This window comes from Podarcis melisellensis (assembly GCF_964234715.1).
Source record: "Podarcis melisellensis genome assembly, chromosome: 1".
NCBI lineage: Eukaryota > Metazoa > Chordata > Lepidosauria > Squamata > Lacertidae > Podarcis > Podarcis melisellensis.
Window position 1 is genome coordinate 85,343,645 of NC_138528.1, and position 19,122 is coordinate 85,362,766.

General features: G+C 46.4%; 1 protein-coding gene across 2 annotated transcripts in view; it reads left to right on the forward strand.

Annotated features, from left to right (window-relative positions):
* The window catches only part of LOC309375153 (putative hydrolase PNKD), a 30,986-nt gene extending 21,480 nt beyond the window's left edge, over positions 1-9,506 (forward strand). For both annotated transcript variants that reach the window (XM_081920692.1, XM_081920693.1), the window contains exons 3-9: positions 693-805; positions 4,577-4,635; positions 4,950-5,042; positions 6,151-6,314; positions 6,809-6,895; positions 7,092-7,207; positions 9,016-9,506. In XM_081920692.1, the coding sequence (XP_081776818.1) occupies positions 693-805; positions 4,577-4,635; positions 4,950-5,042; positions 6,151-6,314; positions 6,809-6,895; positions 7,092-7,207; positions 9,016-9,189 (806 nt within the window). In that variant the 3' untranslated portion in view covers positions 9,190-9,506. The remainder of the gene's footprint in view (positions 1-692; positions 806-4,576; positions 4,636-4,949; positions 5,043-6,150; positions 6,315-6,808; positions 6,896-7,091; positions 7,208-9,015) is intronic.
* The last annotated feature ends 9,616 nt before the right edge of the window (positions 9,507-19,122 follow it).

A 19,122-nucleotide genomic window follows, 5' to 3' on the forward strand; every position in this document is an offset into this window, starting at 1 on the left:
CCCAACCCTTTAAAAAGGAAAAACCCCAACAAACCGCCCTAACAGACTCTCCACAATCCTCCCACAGAGTGGTCACCCACATGAAGTTCAAGCCTTGTTCTCACACGGTTACTTAGTCCTATGTTTGGTCTATACTATTCAGATGGCAGTGGGGGGTGTTGCTAAATGCTCCTCCATTCAGAATAATTCCCTCCATGTAGGAAACTAGTCTGTCAAAGAAAAGCCTGAGGTGCTGGTTTTCTGTGTGGAGGGAACACCTTTGTATGGAGGAGCATTCACTCCTACGAAACCCTTCCAGCAGTCTGAAGTGGTATTAATTAGTGCTTCTTTGTCCTTTTAAAAGTATATTTTCTTCATTTATTAAGTTTATATCCCACCCTTCCTCCCAAAGGAGCTCAGGGTGTGTATATATATATAAGCTGCCTGTCTGCTGCAGCACTGAAGGCACTTGGTGTCATTTTACTATGATATTGCAATTTTATTAATACTTTAGTATGTATTGATAATAGATAATTTTGTCTGTATTGTCTGACACTAGATGATATTATATGTCTTTTTTTAAAAATAAGGTGATTTTACAAGAGATAGTATTAAGAAAATAAATGCTAACGTAAAAATTGCAGCATTTGCTAAGGTCTGTTGTGTTGACTTTCCTGCTTTCCTTTGCTCTGTGTCTGCCTCTGTCATCCTAGGAGTGAAGATTCTTCCCATCCCTGTCCTATCCAATAACTACAGCTATCTTGTTATTGATACTGGCTCAAACATGGCTGCAGCTGTAGACCCCTCTGACCCACTGGCGGTACAGGTGAGAGAGACAAAACGTGACACCTATCGCCCCTCCTCTCTCCCTGTGGAGCAAGACTAGCATTTCCTTCCTTATTTGATTCTTCAGATTTAAAGGGGGAGGGCTGTACCTCAGTGGTAGAGCATCTGTCTTGCACGCAGAAGGTCCTGGCAGATATCCCTATATGTGGGATATCTGGACTTGGTCCAGGAAGGCATCTTATAAACATTTATATTATTATTAATAATATAGCATTGAAGGCATCTGCATGTTTGGTCATCATCTGGTTCAGCCACTGCACTTGCAAAAGAAGCTTCAGTATCCCAAATACATGGGTGACTCTTTCTATGCATAGGAACAGCACTTCCAACAGAGCAGGTGGAGCAGCTACTCTGTATATTTTTTGCTAATATGGCAGCAGTTTTGCTTTCCGCAGGGAACTCTAGTATAGGTGGATGGGAGGGGGTAGAAATCTAGAGAGTTCCTCGTGTCATCAGCAGGTTATAATTCCTGGGATTCTTTGCCAGTTAAACCAAGAGCCAGCATAGCACAATGGCTAACTGGCTGTGCTGCAAGTCAGGAAGTATGGCATCATAGAATTGGAGGGTTGGAAGGGACTCAAAGGGTCATATCTGGTCCAACCCTCTTGCAATGCAGGAATCATTTGCTATGGGTAGCAAATCTCTCAGCACCCATTCCCAGTATGGGAATGTGGCAGAGAGGCCCATGGCCCACCTGGCTTCTCTCAGAAAAAGAAGGTAGGGAGGCGTTCTGTGTGTTAATCCTCAAATGCCACTACCTCCCATTTCCCCTCCTTGCTCCCATACTGGGAGGTGCCTGGAGCTGTGGAGGATTAACATGAGAAGAGAGGATTCCTCGTAGTAAGCCCCTTGATCTGGCCAGGCAAGTCCTCCATCTGTCCTTTCCACTCCCCTCTCTTTACAAGCTTAGAGCAGGAGGGAATTGCAGGCTAGGTAATGCAAGTAATCCAGTTCCTACAGCTAGACAAAAAAGGTAAGCAACTTCATGGTTGAAATATAAAAGGAACAGATTTTATTTAAAGCAGAAGAAAGGCAGCAGAAGAAAAAGGAAGCTGCATTAAAAGAAAGAAACTACATTCACTAAATCAGTTGTAAACTAAGCTAGGTTTAACCTTTTACAAAAAACTAGGGGTTGCTGCCCCTGTTCATATTCGTCTCCAACCCACAGCCTCCTTCCCAACCCTCAAAGCCCCTTTAGCCACTCATAGCTCACCCCAGTCCCAAGATCCTGCTGTCACTCACAGAGGGGAATAAATATGTTGAGGGGCAAGTTCTGGGCAAATTGGGGGCAGCAATGGGAAGCCTGTTAAGGCCTGCTTGGCCACCCACCCAGCTGCCTTCCTGCTCGCTCAGCTGGGCCTCCCACTCATTCAGACCCCAAACTTCCCTCACATGGTTGCGCATGAATCACCCATTCGCTGGCTGAGACCTCATCTGCTTTTGGGGGTGGCTGGGGGAACTGCCAGGAGAGTGCCTCCCCTGCTGCAGGGGCAAGTGCTGTTAAAGCAGAGATTGAAAACTGATAATGCAATTTGTACTGTTGCCTTGGCATGTGGAGCCCTGTTTACATTGAGTTGGGGCCAGCCGCCCTGCCCAGAGATGCACATGTTTGACTTCCTTCAGTGGTATTAGTTGCTGCTTTCAGATTTTAAATCTGTGATTGAGCCGTCCCCAGAGCTTGCTCCTCACTGCCTCTTGCCTGAGCACCACCGTGCTTTCCTGACCATCTGCAATTGGCTAAGTAGGAGCTGGCCACGGCCAAGGTCATTCCAAGTTTAGAGCAGCAGCCTCACATGATGCGCACCATCCCTCCTGCTTGGGGCTTGTTTCGTGTTTTCCCTTCAAAGGCTCCCGTCCGGCTGGCTCTTCCTGTTATACTTGAGAAGCGGCTGTGCTGCTTTGTTCAGATGCAGCCGGCGGAGACATGCCGGGTGGCCGGATGAGACAGCCAGACCAGTGACCTGGAGAGGAAAAGCTGGGGATCCAGATTCGGAACTGAAGGGTGAGGGGCTGCTGGAAGCAATTCCTCCCTCCTTGACCCAGTTCAGGGGCTTTGTCTAGGTGCTGTTCTGATAGAGAGCGATGCCGTGTGAATTGCAGTTGAAGTAACAGCTTAATGCTGAAGCAGAAGCAACAAAATATGCCCGTACCTGCAAGGAAATTCCACAAAGACAAACCGGAAGGAATCCTAGCCAAGGAGCAACATTGCCTGGACGCACTCTGGGAGGCGAATGTAATGCACAAACTTAGTGCTCTGTTGCTCCAGTTCCAGTAACCTTTTTATAGCTGAACAGAGTGGATAGAAGACAGATGGCCTGGGAATATGTAACTCTGATGGGGGAAGGTGGCACTGCCCAGGAGCTGAAGGCTTGGGCACTAAACCTTACACTGGCCCTTTAATGTATTGTACATTGCCCAGAGGAGGAGACATTGAGTGACTAACAAATTTAGATGATGCATGGGATCCTTTGGGGGAAATGGGCCTGTCAAGAATAGTGACATGGTGGAAGTGCCCTTGCTGCCTTGAGACCAAGAGACAGTCAATTATGCACCTGGGCATAATGGAGTAACTCCCAGTTTAAATGCAATTTATATTGCAAATACTACTACTCTCTCATCAGTAAGCCCTGTCCTTATCCCCTAATTCATATGTGGTAACAGGAGTCTGCATGATTAGAGGGCCAAGCCAAAAGCCATGATAAATTTTGCAGTCTCTCTTCTACCCCCACCCCCTGGATTAATTAAGGCTTGGAGGTTTCAGTTTTTGTGATAAAACACATGTGCGTGCACCACCTGTGTAGAAATGCAGGTGGGGATTTTGATCACAAAAACAGCGCAGCATCCCTTTTGCCCAGTGTCCCTGCCAAGAGATCAATTGCAGATCCCTAAGTTCAGCTTGGCCTGGGTGCTTTCTTGTATGCTGGCATGAGACTTATTCTTAATCAGTTTGTGTTGTCACTTCATGTGTTGCTTCTCTGTGTGTGTGTGTGTGTGTGTGTGTGTGTGTGTGAGAGAGAGAGAGAGAGAGAGAGAGAGTTAAAAACATTTACAAAACAGTTAAAAAACTAACTGAAGATCAGTTTATTTATATGGTTTATTAACAATATAATAGGACAGTAATCCCCTTTCTGTCCTAGTCACAGCAGCCGCTATGGAGAAATTATATTACTGCTTTATATTGAAGTATATCCTGTGGACGTGAGCTTAATTTTTAATGTAAATGATTTTCGAAGTCTGTTTTGATGCCAGGTGGATGTCTGCATACAAGACTTAATATCTGTACAAACATTAGTTCTGGAAGACAGCACTTTATGCATGCAATTGTTTTTTAAAAACATTTACAGGCTTTTTTTTTTTAAAAAAACAGTTTAGAAATCTCATTGTTGATATTTCCAAGCCTCTTTGCTCTTCACATTTGCTTGTGGTGCTATTGTGTGTTTGTCACTTTCCACACTGCTCTCTCCTGCTCTGTTGAGTCACATATCTTATCGGAATGGCCTTCTGCTAGACTTATCTAAGCCCTGAAATAGGGATCAGCTGCCTTGCCTTTCTCAGTCCCTCTGGTTGTGCTGTGTGACTCTGGTTCCTGCAGTGCCATAAGCCCCTCCCCTGCCTTTGCCATGCAGCACCTGTTTCTCTTATACAGAGCAGGAGGATGTTCCTCTGTTTCAGGCTAGCTTTCTTTCCTGCCTTTTCCTGGGATGCAGGACACAGGCCTCTCCTATAAACCTTTCTCTCTCTCTCTCTGCAGTCGGTCATCGAGGAAGAGGGGGTGACGCTGGAGGCCATCCTGTGCACTCACAAGCATTGGTAAGGGGGCTCCCTCCTTCCCTTTCCCTCGATGGGCCCTAGAAGGCCTCAAAATACAGGTGTGCTGAGCAAATGCTGTGCGGCCATCTTTGGGTGCCATCCATGCAGACGTTTGTGGAGGGGGGCAGGGAAAGAATATAATATTTGGGACTCTTCATTCTCTGTGACCCAGCTGGGAGGGAATTGCCCCCATCATGCCTTTTTTGGGAACACATCTCTGGTTCTGGGTACTGGGCAGGTGAAATGAGGACTGGTAGGTAGTTGAGCTTTTTTTTTACACTGTGGCTTTATAAGAAGTGTGTTTTCTCTCATAGGGATCACAGTGGAGGCAATGCAGCGCTGAGGCGGCGGCACAGCTCTTGCCGAGTCTATGGCAGCAGCTATGACGACATCCCAGAACTGACAGAGTAAGTGACCTTTTTATTTCTCCTCCCCTGTGGATAAGTGTTGGATAAAATGTTCCCCTGCTGAGCCTGGAATGTAAAGGCAAATCCTCCCATTAGCTGGGGATCTGTCGGGAGGCTGTAAAGAATAATCCAAAGTTCTCTAATATCTGCTAAAAGGGTTCCTGGGGAGCAGCTGCAGCATTTGCTAGTGTTCCTGACTCCTCCTCCTCCTAAGCAGGGATGGGCAATCTGTGGCCCCTCAGCCCAGTTTCATGAAGACTGGAAGGTCCCAGATAGAGAGTGAGGGGGAGTGGAAATATGGGGTGGGATCACTAAATGGATGGAGCAATGGAAGCTGATCAGAAGGTCGGCTGTTCGAATTCCCGCAGTGGGGTGAGCTCCCCTTGCTTGGTCCCTGCTCCTGCCCACCTAGCAGTTTGAAAGCACATCAAAGTGCAAGTAGATAAATAGGTACCGCTCCAGCGGGAAGGTAAACGGTGTTTCCATGCGCTGCTCTGGCTTTGCCAGAAGCGGCTTAGTCATGCTGGCCCCATGACCCAGAAGCTGTATGCTGGCTCCCTTGGCCAGTAAAGCAAGATGAGCGCCACAACCCCAGAGTTGTCAGCGACTGGACCTAATGGTCAGGAGTCCTTTTACCTTTACCTTTAAACATCCCATTGGGCAGGGGGAGAAAAAAGAGAGAGAGAAAGAGAGGGGAAAGGGGTGTGGCATCTGACAGATTATCTTCAAGGGAATGTGGCTCTTGACAGGGCAAAGGTCCCCCCCCCCTCACTCTATGGCAAGCTGCTATGACATTTTCCATAGGAAGCATTTGGCCAGTCAACAACTGGGGTCCAAGTCTCCTCTGTGCAGAGGCATACCTAGGCTCTTTTGCACCATTGGTAAGTAGCTATATCGGCGCCCCCTCCAATGCTTGCGGCCCAGCCACCAAGAGCAGTGGAGGAGCATGCAGACAGGCGGGCAGCCTCCTAGCCACGGAGGTGTGATTTCTGCGCCCTTAGTGGGAGCCAACATCTAGGTTGGCCTATGGGCCACGCTAAGGTCTTCCAGGCTGGCAATATGGTTTTCCTTACTCCTCATGATCACAAACCCAACTGTTGCATTCCAGTCCCCTCTCAGATAAAGAGACCATTGTGATAGGACGTCTGAACTTCAAGGCCCTCTTCACGCCGGGACACACTGTGGGGCATATGGTGTACGTGCTGGATGGCAAACCTTTCGAAGGGCCAGCCTCTCTCTTCTCGGGAGACCTCCTTTTCCTCTCCGGCTGTGGTAAGTCAGTGGGGAAGGGGGATATAGAACAGCCATTGCTTCCTGGGAGGTTGTGCTTCTCCACATATGAAAGCCTCCCCAAGGCACTAGAAGGCAGCAGCTGCACTTGTGCTCCCAGTGCTTAATTTGTGTGGAGACATCTACAACAAGCTCCAAGACTGTTGGTGGGAATAGGAGAGAGGTGATTTGGTCCGTCTCTGGGAGGTGTGCAGTGTCTGTGAGAGAGGAGACACTTAAGGGGAGAAAAGGTGTCAGAGGAAGGCTTGTAGCTCAGCAGTAGAACATCTGCTTTGCGTGCAAATGCCCCAAGTTCAATCCGTGTCTGAAATCATGGAAAGCCGCCATCAGTCAGTGGAGACAATGTTGAGCTAGGCAGATCAGTGGTATGATTTGGTATAAAGCAACTCCTTTTGTTTCCGTCTGGCTGTGAGGAAGCACTTTATTTTTGTGCTTCTTCCCTGTAGAAATTAACCCCTTGTTCCTTAACCGTCCAGGTCGGATATTTGAAGGGACGCCAGAAACAATGCTGGCATCGCTGGACACGGCAGCTGATCTTGCTGAAGACACACTGCTTTGGCCAGGTAGGAGTTGGAATAGCTGCACGGGCAGAAACGATGCCCATCTCCTTCTACGCTGGTCCTGAAGTAGGGCAGTGGCTGGTTGGGAATTAGAGGAGGTGAAGGCACTAGAGGGTCACTGGGAATGAAACTCAGCAGGATGAAGCCCTGCCTCAGCACAGCCCCTGTTGACTGCCTGCTCCTTTTCTTTTTTTAATAGGGCACGAGTATGCTTCAGAGTGCTTAATGTTTGCACGCCTTCTGGATCTGGAGAATCCCGTCCTGGAGCAGAAGCTACAGTGGGTGAATCAACAGCGGGTTGAGAAGAGAAGCACGGTGAGAGGGGTGGGTGCATGCATGCATGAGATGGTTCTTTCAGATCAGCTGTGGTCCCTGTAGAATCAAGAGAGAATTGGAGAAAAGTGGTTGGGGTGGGGGGCAGAATTGATGGATCTTGGAGTGTTCTTATAGACAAGAGACTCAACCTGCTGGCTGTGTGTGTGTGTGTGTGTGTGTGTGTGTGTATTTCTTTGTTTCCCTCCATTCCCCTTCCCTTCCTGTGCATCGGGCACATGCCCACTTCTCCAAGGCCCTCTTTGTCCAGCCGCCTCCATCCACACCTGTCCAGGGAGTTTCCTGCCTCTGTCTTCTTAACTGCAGGCATCTGGTTTCTGATTTTGGTTCCTCCCTTCTGGAAGTCTGGAATGGGGTGGTTGTCTGGTGCAAAACCGGCCTGGGGAATGTGGCAGGTGGTACTTTCTCAGCTGGGATCTGCTTGTCTGGGAGGTTGTGGGTCTCTTGGCAAATTCTTGCATGCTGTGGTCTCACTGCCTCAGTTGCTTGCCATGCACTTTGCCTTCCTTTCTGTGAGATATCAATAGCTTGCTTTTCAGGTATCACCTGAAAAAACCCGGGGGGGGGGGGAATTAACCACACCCAACCAAGTGTGCAAGTACTCAGGCAAGCATGTGTGTGGAAACTCCATCCACAGTTTTGCTGGGCGCCACTGTCCCCTGCCCCCTCCACCTCAGTCTCTCTTTCATTGTGATGTTCCTGTGCCTGTAATTGCTGCCCATTTTCATCATTATTGCTTACCTAAGTCTTAAATTCCTTCTGGGTTCATTTCTGTTGCAGAGCTTGGCCTAGTTTCACCAGCCCTTGTATAGTATCTCTCTCTGCAGTTATCTGAACCTCACCTGCATCTATGTGTCTACTCCTTCCACTGTTCCACTTACCCAGATTGTGAGAATATGAGAATAGGCCTTTTTGGTGGTGGCTCCCCATTTTTGGAATGTTCTTCCCAGGGAGGCTAACCTTGCATATCTTTGGCCGCCAGGCAAAAACATTCCTTTTTAACCAGGCCTTTGGCTTTTAACTATCTATGGCCTATTAGAGTGGGAGCGGAATGTTCCGTGGTTTTAAGGTACGTCTGTTCTTTCGGTAAGTCGTTTTGAGTTGCCATGGCAAAAAAAGGTGACTAACAAATTTAATAAATGATAATAATAACTGTGAGCCATCTGTGCAGAGAGCAGTGGTGGCCTTTGCAATGCCATAACCTAACACCGAATTAAATTACATTTTTGAGTAGCAATACTGGTATAGTGGAACCTCTGTTTTCGGGCGTAATCTGTTCCAGAAGACCGTTCGACTTTCGAAACATTCCAAAACCAAGGTTCAATGGGCAGTTGGCAAAATCCATTGGGAAAAATGGAAAAACACGCAATGCAAGCCGTTCTACTTCCGGGTTTTTGGCGTTCGGTTCTGAATTGTTTGTCAATGGAGACGTTCGAGAACCGAGGCTCCATTGCAATAGTTTGGTTGGGATCTGTGCAAAACATCACCAAGGTCAAAGCTGGCATGGCCCGATGGGGAGCTTTATGTTGTCTGTACTGCTTTCACATCCTGCAAAAAGCCACTCGCGGGCAAAGATCAAAAGCGTTAGAGGTCAAATTTGAAAGAGCAAAAAGGGCCAGGTATAAAGCTGAGGTGGTCCGATTTGCCCAACATGCCAAAGTCCTGGCCTCGCCTTGCCTCCATTCAAAGGAAAGCAGCAAATGCGAAAGCAGCTAGGAGGAGAGTTACTGCTTTGTGCTGCCCGTTGTCCATGCTCACAGTGTGTGCCTGTCTCGTTCTCTTCCCTAAAGTGCCCTTCTACCATCGGTGAGGAGAAGCAGTACAATCCCTTCCTGCGGACGCACTGCCCGGAGGTCCAAGAAGCCGTGGGGATGAAGCGCCAAAGGGACGAGGACTGGGACACCTTCCGGGCCCGGGTGCTGAAGGAAGTGCGGCTGCGGAAGGACGTCTTCAAAGCAAACTAGCAATCTCGGGTGGTGTCAGGCTGGAGCCACATGCAGGGTGTACCCACAGGCAGGGGCCAGGCAGGGCCTCTCTGCAGGGAGGAGCCTGATCACATAACGGGCTCTACTATGCTAATGAGGAGGGATCTACTTGGATGCTGATCTCTCACGCAGTGCGAAGTGAAATGGCAAAAAAACGGTGGGGTTCAGGCTCGTTTCTTGAGCTCCCCGTCCCCCAGAAGGTTTTGTTGGTGCTGCTGCTTATCCATGAGGCATGGCGAGTGGGACTGGCAGCCTTTCACCTGCAAAGGTGTTTGGTAGTGGATCCAGGTGTGCTTGGGGGGTGGGAGGGAGAAGTGATGGAGCAGTAGACGGCAGCGCCTGGGATGATGAGATGCTGAAACGTGCATCCTTATTTTCAGAATGTGTGTATTTGTTTTTGAGTGTGCCAGCCTATTTCTAGCTCAGGGGGGTCATCTTATAAGCACAATCCTGTCACTTTGTCCCCCCATCTGGAGAGGCAGGTGTACACATGTGAGACGGTCTTCCATCTCTTATTGAGCACATCAGGAGGAACTTTTGCCTCCCCAATATTCCTACTCCCCAAAACCAAAATCTTGGGCAGCTGAGCACTTTTTAAAAAATCATCTACATCCAAGGAGAGAAGGTGTCCTGCCATTTGGCCTCTTCAACTTGTTCCTTTTCTTCTGACTCCTGTTAATATAAAAATGTTTTAAACTTTCTCTCCAGTTGAGCCAGGTGGGCATATAAGTCCTTGCAGCCGGGCCAAGCTTGGATTTGTGCTCCATGTACTTGCAAGGCAGGTTTCCAGGCTTGTGGTGCACCTAGTGTTTCTCCAAGCTGCCTCTCAGAGCACAAGCTGTTACCAGGAATGCATAGAGTTCAGGCCAACAATGGCTGTGCTTCCCACGGGAGCAGGAGAACAAAGCCAGGGAGGCATGCCACACCTCCTACCTCTGAGAATATGTTACCAGTCCCCCATGGCATACATGGCTTTCTTCCACCGGTACCACATGCAAGATGTTCGCAAGGGAGATTGTACATTAATGGCTGTGAGGGTGTTTTTAACTGAAGCTCAGCACTGTGGCCGTATGGTTGGTATTTATCTGTATATAGTTGAGTTTGGCTCCTGCTAGCTGAGTTTCTACTGTCTGTGAGTTTTATAGCACAGGGTTCTAAGGAGAGGCTCAAAAGAGCGTAATCTCTCTTTTTTTTAATTCATTGGCGATGAAATAAAATAGCACGATAGATTATTTTGGAATCCCTTTTTTCCCCCCACTTCACATTTTAATGTATTCTCTATTGTGGACACTACATATGTTTGGCTCTATTTTGCAAAGACGTGAAACAGTGGGTGGGTGTGTTTTTAAAAGTGACTGCTGTGAAATCTTAAGAGAACTGCTGTTTCACTTTGCACCTTCAGTTCTTCTGTCAAATGCTGAGGCTTTGTGGTGTCAGTAAAACAAAGCTGAGAATGGAGGCTTACAATGCTGCACGCGCAGTGTGCTTAACCTCAGGTAGGTGAAAAAATGTGTTTCTTTTGCAGAGGCTCTCAAAGATCAGTAATAACTTCTTTGCACTGTGAAGTGAACACCTACACAGTCTTAACTCTGCAGGAAGGAGGATAAAGTGTGAGTAGCTGATGACTGGGTCATTGAGCCATCACCTTTAGGCTGCAATCCTAAACAAAGTGACAAGGGAGTAAAGCCTATTGAACACAGAGGGACTTCCATCTGAGTAAACATGCCAAGGATTGCTCTGCATTGAAATATGAAAGCAAAGAATTGGCAGGAGAAGGCATTACTTGCAGGAAACCAGGTGTAGCAACAGATCTTGGAAGAATGGTGTCTTGAGACCCTCATTTGAATGAAAATTGGTTCTCAAGACCTACCCAGGTTGTTCTGTTACAATAGATGAGTAATCTTTTTCAGCTCAAGGGCCACATTCCCTTAAGGTGCAACCTTCTGGGGGCCACCTTCCTTCCTGCTATGGGTGGGAGCAGAGGCAAAAGTGCGTAGAGCATTAGATCTGACTATTTCACCTTTTGTACAGTAGGCTGCATTCTAGCCAGGCACCACCTGAATTCTCTATATTCTCTCTTCTCCCCCACTTGCTTCATCCTGGCAAGAAAGAAGCACCACCACCATTTAAAAACACATTCCAGCCAGGGGGAGAAATGCGAAGGAATGGAGGAGGTTGCTGAGCAGGGCCAGTGAGGGGTATGGCCTTTGGAAGGTGGGTGGCCTGCAAAGAGCCTTGAGGAACAGATGGAGAGGCCGGAACGGCTGCATTTGGCCCCCAGGCCTAAGGTTCCCAACCCTATCCAAGTCCCTAGCAGAGGGGCTGGGACAACCAGAACCACAGGATAGCTCTGCCTTCTCTCTGTGTATACATCAGTGTAGGCTAATGTCCCTGGATTCAGTGGAGCAGAATGTGCAGGCCAGTCGGAAATAAGTCATACTGAGTTCAATGGGGCCTACTCCCAAGTTAGCATGTGTAGGACTACAATGGAAGGAAAAGCTGATGATGGGCGGTGCAAAACCTTGGCTTCGCCAGGGTCTTTTACTCGGATAAAAGAAATTGTATGCTCCTGGATTACACTTCATTCCTCTAAGCTTGCTGCTGTAACAAGGGCAGGTGCATAAGCTAGTTCACCCTCGCTCTTTGCACGACAAGAGGCAGCATGAGGCCCATGAGTTTTGCTTGGTAATCGGTACTCTCTGGGGTGGGGAAAGTGGCTTTGGTCACACAACCTTCTTGTCACACCCAGGAGCCTCTGTTATCTATTGGAAGCCCATGTAAGGGAACTGATAATTCTGATACCAAACTCTCTGGAGATGCACTGAGATATGAAGCAGAGGAGAGGGTCTGGCTTGCCCAGGAGCGTGTAGCTGTCAGCTCGGTCAGGGATGCTGCTGGGCAACAAGGTGGTTGAGGGACCAGCAGCATCCCTAATGTTCTGTTCCAGGCCCATCCCAATATTAAGAGTTTTTCTGGTAAAGGGAGTGGTGGTTCTGTGGACATAGGAACACACAGACGCTCTACCCCCATGCAATGTACCTTTGTGCTGTGCCAAGTGCCCAGATGGGCACAGCTGAGGCAGGTTGTGCCTCCCAGCTCATCCAGCCAAGTCTCAGCAAGTCTTTAATGAGCATTACTTCTGATTTGTTTATTGTGGAGGGTAGGTCATATGGCAATGAACATTTGTCCTGAATTCATCCCGATTTGCTTGCAGCCTGTTTACATTTCTTTCCCTTTATTTATTTGTTCATCAGTGCATTTCCTGTCACTTTCCAACCGGGAAAAAGTCTGGTGTCCTTTTTCTTTTTCAAAAAGTGGACTTGTTGCACTAGGCCGGCGATTGATTTAACCACTTTAAATGCTAAATAAAGCCTAATGTTTTGGTATGCAGCTGAACTATTCCCTCAAAATGCTGACAGTCTGGTGGCTCTGAATGTGATAATCAAAGGCAGGTGTGGGGAACCCTTTGCTCCCCAGATGTTGCTGAATTAAAACTCCCACCATTGGCCATGCTTTCTGGGGCTGATAGGAGTTGTAGTTTAGCAACATCTGGAGGGCCAAAGGTTCCGTACACCTGATATAAGGGATAGGGCCCAAGATTTATGTAGCACACACTGTGATATTTGTTTGGATTTGAATCTCCCAATAAATTTTGGGCTTTTCTTGAGTTGTACATTGGTTTTTGCTTGGTTTCTTGAAATAAATGTCATCTAACAAGCCTTTAAAATGCTGCTTTGGAGCGGAGAGGGGAATTGATGCAACCAAGCTTGCAGGAACTGGTAGGGAGCCCTATGGGTTTACTTGCCAATGCCCCTATTTACCCTGCGTTATCTTGAGAAGTGCGCAGTGTCCCCCCTCATTGCACAACCTCCCCCAAAAGTCCTAATTCATTCTCCATTCTCCACAATGCAGGATATAGAATACGTTCTAAAAAGGTATGTCAGTTTCATCCCAGAGTGTCTCTTCCTTCCCTTTTTAAAAACATGTTTCCGAGACATGGGCATTGCAGCAGCGTATCCAGCCTTCCAAAAGTAATCCACAAAAGACTGGGGACATTTCAGTACACAAGAGAGGGTAGATTTCTTAAAGGATCAAGGACGGCGGAGAAATGCTCTGCTGCTAAAGATCCAAAAATAAAACTGCACCAAAAGGCATAGGGGTGTGTGTGTGTATGTGTGTTGGATGTCACTGTTTCCATGCACACCAGCTGATAAGCGTCTTAGAGCATGTGTAGCACATCTTTGATGCAAGCAGCATTCTGAATTGCAATGAAAACGTTAGCATTACACAAAACAGCATAAAGGGTGTCCTTTTCTGTTCTTAACAACAGAAGTGCAAACTTCAGAAAATGTGTCAGTCTCCCATGGCAGCTGATTTAAGAACTGCATTAATTTGAGGAAAGGCACTTGGATACTTTATGACAGGACAAATTTAACGTGCGTGAATCAATGTGAGGTGATCTTGCCCTTCCTCAGCTGTACACATTTCCATAAGGCAGGTGGCAAAATGGCATGCTTGAATGGGCTGCTGTCTCTGAAAAGCTCTCACAGCAGGGAGAAGACTGAACAACACTCCCTCACATATGCTAGATTTTTTTTTGCAACACGGTGAAGCATTCAGATGTGTCCCCACCCCCCTCTGCAAGATGACTTGGTACAGTTCAAGAGATATTTAAAATGCTGCTTCTGAGTAATATTTACACCATAAAAGGTATTGTCAAAAAGTCCTGTGTTGCTACACTCTGACTGAGTTTCCTAGTTCTGAGGCTTCTCCGTCTTTCGTCTTGATTACAGGAACTTACAAAACTGGCTGCTTTATAATGAGTTAGACCATTGGTCCATTAGTATTGTCTACATGGACTGGCAGCAGTACTCCAAAATTTCAGGCATGGGTCTTCCCAGTCTTACCTGGAGATGCCAGGGCACAAGGAGAGACCACCTTGGTCAGACCAAATACCTGACTAGTCCAGGGTCCTGTTCTCACAGTGGCCAACCAGATGTGTATGAGAACCCCAAAAGCAATCCTGAACACACCCCAACACACTCATTTCTTGTGATTCCTAGCCACTGGCTTTCAGAGACATAGTGCCTTGACTTTGGAGACATAACTGCCATGACCTTTGGAGACATAACTGCCACTGGCTTTCAGAGACATAGTGCCTTGACTTTGGAGACATAACTGCACTGTATGCAAATCCAGTGCCCTACATCTGAGCTGCAGCCAACCTTTCCTGATCCTTGCTTCTGTATTTCCCACCTACATTGATCCTTCCCATCTTTCCTCCAGGGCGAGAGAGGACATGAAACTTATTATATTCTTGGTTCCTGCTGGGGAGAGATCAATGAACTCTCTGGAGGCAAGAAGCCTCTCTAGAGGCCAAAACAGTTGCCAAGCTTCCTCATTTTCTCTCCCAGATGTTTTCCTCTTATATAAGCTGCTGACAACTGAGCTAAGAAGCCCTTCTCCATAGGAATTTTGCAAAATGGTGTCTTGATGGATGCAGCAACCGCTGTTGACCTGGATTTCACTGTACAGTGGTACCTTGGGTTACATACGCTTCAGGTTACATACATTTTAGTTTACAGATTCCGCTAACCCAGAAATAGTACTTCGGGTTAAGAACTTTGCTTCAGGATGAGAACAGAAATTGTGCTCCGGCGGCATGTTGGCAGCAGGACGCCCCTTTAGCTAAAGTGGTGCTTCAGGTTAAGAACAGTTTCAGGTTAAGAACGGACCTCCGGAATGAATTAAGTACTTCCCTGAGGTACCACTGTATGTAGGCCAGAGGTGTCAAACCTGCAGCCCTTCAGATCTCGCTAAACTACAACTCCCATCAGCCTTAAGCATTGCCTGTGCTGGGGCCGATGGGTAGTATAGCTCCAGCAACATCTAGAGGGGTCACAGGTTTCCGATCCTTGGCACAAGCCAAGATTTATGAAAATGTACTGATTTTCAGGAAACTGCTCTGTTAGGTAAGTGAGTACCAGCTCTTTGATTCAGACTGATGTTCACAGCAACCCTTCAGAGTAGGCATGGCAGTTTTCTAGCAGAACTACAGTGGTACCTTGGGTTAAGTATTTAGTTCGTTCCGGAGGTCTGTACTTAACCTGAAACTGTTCTTAACCTGAAGCACCACTTTAGCTAATGGGGCCTCCTGCTGCTGCCGCGTCGCCGGAGCATGATTTCTGTTATCATTCTGAAGCAAAGTTCTTAACCTGAAGCACTATTTCTGGGTTAGTGGAGTCTGTAACCTGAAGTGTTTGTAACCTGAAGCGTATGTAACCCGAGGTACCACTGTATATGAGAGAGAGAGGGAAAGAGAGGCAAAATGGAAATGTTTTGCCAACAGGGAGATACTTTGCCTGAAGAATTTCCTTCCAGTCATTCCACAGTCTGGGGGGCGGAGGGCTTTGTTAGAATAATGGCTTGTAACCGTAAAGGCAGCTCACTACCCATATAAAAGCAACTCAGGCTCAAAAGATGCTACTTGGCTCTGTGGAAAGATGATAAGCGCTTTCATTCAGCTACAATAGTTTCTTTCCTCAGCTCTCCCATCACCACCCAGGCACCAGAAACACAAACAAATGTATGAGGGAGAATTCTAGAAAGTGCAGCTTCTCCCCTCGCAAGGTACATGAGAAGCTAACTCGGATGGATTCCTGGTTTCCAAGCATCTCTCAAAGGTTATATAGCAGCTCTTTTGCAGTCTGGTCCTGACAATCTTGGGAGGGCCAAAACCTGGGTCCCTTTGTGGTGGGTGCCCCATCCCAGGGAGCAGCCAACTATGATTTATCATATACCTGGTAGTACATTTCTCAAAAGAGATCAGTTTGCTTAAATGAACTTGAAAATGTACCAAAATCTTCCTTACGAGATGTTGATGGGGAGAGGATGCCACCGCGTGGAGGTTTTGTCCCTCTGCAGTCTTGGAAATGAATCAGATGGAATGAGTCAGCACCAACTTTGGGGAAGGAGAGGAGCTGGGATGTACATTTTCCTGGGCAAGAGCTTGATACTCCTTTCAAAACTTTGAAGGCTGAGGGTTAGGCTCTCCCTTCTCCCCCTAATTCTGGGTATTTTAAAATCTCAGTGAGTCAAGTGGCAAGGAAGCTACTAGAATTTGAGGTTTCCCTACATGTCCTAAGGCAGCTGGCCCCTCCCCAAGTTATCTTCATGCAAAAAAAAACCAAATAAATAAAAATGTCACAACCTATGATGGATCTGATAATGTTCACGTTCATTTGAACTGCACTCCTAAATGTACAGCAATGGGACAGTATGGCTTGTTTATCAGTTTCCAACCTCTCTGGCTTGCCATTGATCTCTTGTAAAGCACAGCTTTTTATATTATAGGGCTATATAAGAGCATCATGCTCTTCTGTTTTATTGGCTTGGCAGCCCATGACAAACGATTAATGGAAAACAATCCCAGCTTGAAATGGAAGTTGGATCATACATGTCCAGCTGTGGACAGTGTGTGCCACAAAGGGGAGGCGGGTGGGGGGAGATTCTGTTTTAAATTTGGCAAGGGGGAAAGAGGGACTGATCTCCTGCAGCTGTCTCCAAGAAGTAGCCTTAAGGAGATGCAAAGATGTCCTTTTGCTGTTTTTGCCCGGGGGGTGGGGGGGTGAGTGGGAATTGGATGTGTTGACACTAACATGGTCTTAGCCTGCCAGCCGGCCCTTACTCTACCTTTTGTTTGTAAATTAAATCTATATGATTAGAATCACAATTTTGTCTCCAGCATTCTTTTCCTGCAAAGAAACTTACGCTAAGGTGCTTTATTGAAGTTACCAGCAGCTGGCAAATGTCATATTATAGAAGCATAGAATTATAGAGTTGGAAGGGACCCCAAGGATCATCTAAACCAACCTTCTGCAATGCATGAATCTCTACTTAAAGCATCGATGACTGAAGACCATCCAACCTCTGCTTTAAAAACCTCCAATGAAGGAGATGCCACAACTTTCTGAGGGAGTCCATTCCACTGTTGAACAACTCTTACCACCATAAAGTTCTTGCTGATGTTTAGTTGGAATCTCGTTTCTTCTAACCTGAAGCCATTGGTTGCAAGTCCTACCTTCTAGAGCAGGAGAAAATGAGCTTGCTCCATCTTCCATATGGCAGCCCTTTATATATTTAACCAGGCTACTTACCAGGCTAAATATATCCAGCTATCTCTCAACTGTTCCTCATGAGGCTTGGTTTCCAGACCCTTGATCATCTTGGTCACCCTCCTCTGCAGATGTTCCAGCTTGTCAATATCCTCCTTAAATCGCAGCACCCAGAACTTCTTAAATCACAGGACCCAGTACTCCAGGTGTGGTCTGACCAAGGCAGAATAGAGCGGTACTCTTGATCAGGACACTATATTTCTGTTGCTGCAGCCTAGAATAACATTAGCTTTTTTTGCTGCTGCATCACACTGTTGACTCACATCAAGCTTGTGGTCTACTAAGACCCCTAGATCCTTTTCATATATATTACTGGGAAGACAGGTAGTATCAATTTTACTTAGGGATAAACTACCAGTAGGATCCTGTACAGGCATTTTTTTAACAGGAGGGGGGAAGGTCAAAGCATCTGTGGAGACCCTGAATCAGATTTGGGCCATTGCTTGTATGGCAAGTGCATGTATGCCCTGTTGGACAAATAGCAGTGGTGGTGTGAGCAAAAGAGGAGGAGGATTTCAGCTGGGAAAATGGCAGTATCCGTGTTTATAGCAGCCTTCATCAACCTGGTGCCCTCCAGAAATTTTGGACTACAACTCCCACATGCTGGCTGGGGCTGATGTGAGTTGTACTCCAAAATTTCTGGAGGCACCAGGTTGTTAAAGGCTAGTGTAAAGGATTAACTTCCTGTTCTGCAACTCCATAGCCCTGCTCTGTTTCAGGTTTCTCTGCAGCCACTTTAAGAAAAGAAAAAACAACAACTTCAAGAAAGCCAGTGGAAGGACATCATAATAGGGGCTTTGGCTATGATTAGTGGAGTGGTTTTAGAAGGAGTTTAGGTATGACTCAATTGCTCGCTCTTGTGATACCTTTCTGGCAACTGTTAAAATACATTGTTTAGGAAAGTTTCCATGAAGAAACTTGCAATTGAACTGAGTAGAAGCCAGAATAAAGGCAAAGTGTGAGACACTAGACCCTTGACGGGTAAAAACATCAATAGTTGACTCTCAGCATTAGTGTTTCTAAACATGTTTCTGGACAGAAATTTAGATCTTAATTACAAAGAACTGTTGAGTCATTTACTTTTGGCTGCACTAGCAGCTGTTGAACTGGAAGACACGTAAATGTTGACCAGCGGTACCAAAATGCTTTTGATGTTATACTGGAAAACCCAAGATTTGCCCACACTGGAAGAATGGCAGATGCAACTGATGGACTATATGGAACTGGCGGAAATGACTGGCAGAATCCGAGACCTGGGAGAAGAACTGGTGGAGGAGGACTGGAAGAAATTTAAGGACTATCTACAAAAATATTGCAAATTGTATGAATGTTAAGAAAGATGCAAGATTAGCAACAACATGGTACCAACAAACTAGTCAAAAGGAATAAGAATCTAAATGCTATTAAAAGAAATGACAAATTTTGGATAAATATTATGTTAAAACTAAGTCTTTAGAATTGTGATCTAAATTTTCTAAAATTTGAGATTTAATATTGGAAAATGATACTATAAGAATTGAAACAAGTTAATAAATTGCTGGTAAAATTTAAGAGTTTGGAATGCAGGAACGAGAGTCGCGAGGAAGTCCAATGAGGAGAATGAAATGTGGATATTGGAAAATTATATGTTACTCTGTATGTTTTTTACTGCTTAAACAATTTTTTTTAATAAATATTATTATAAAAAAAAATAAAAGGGGAGGGGAGATGGGGTAAGAATAACACCCTCTGACAGGAG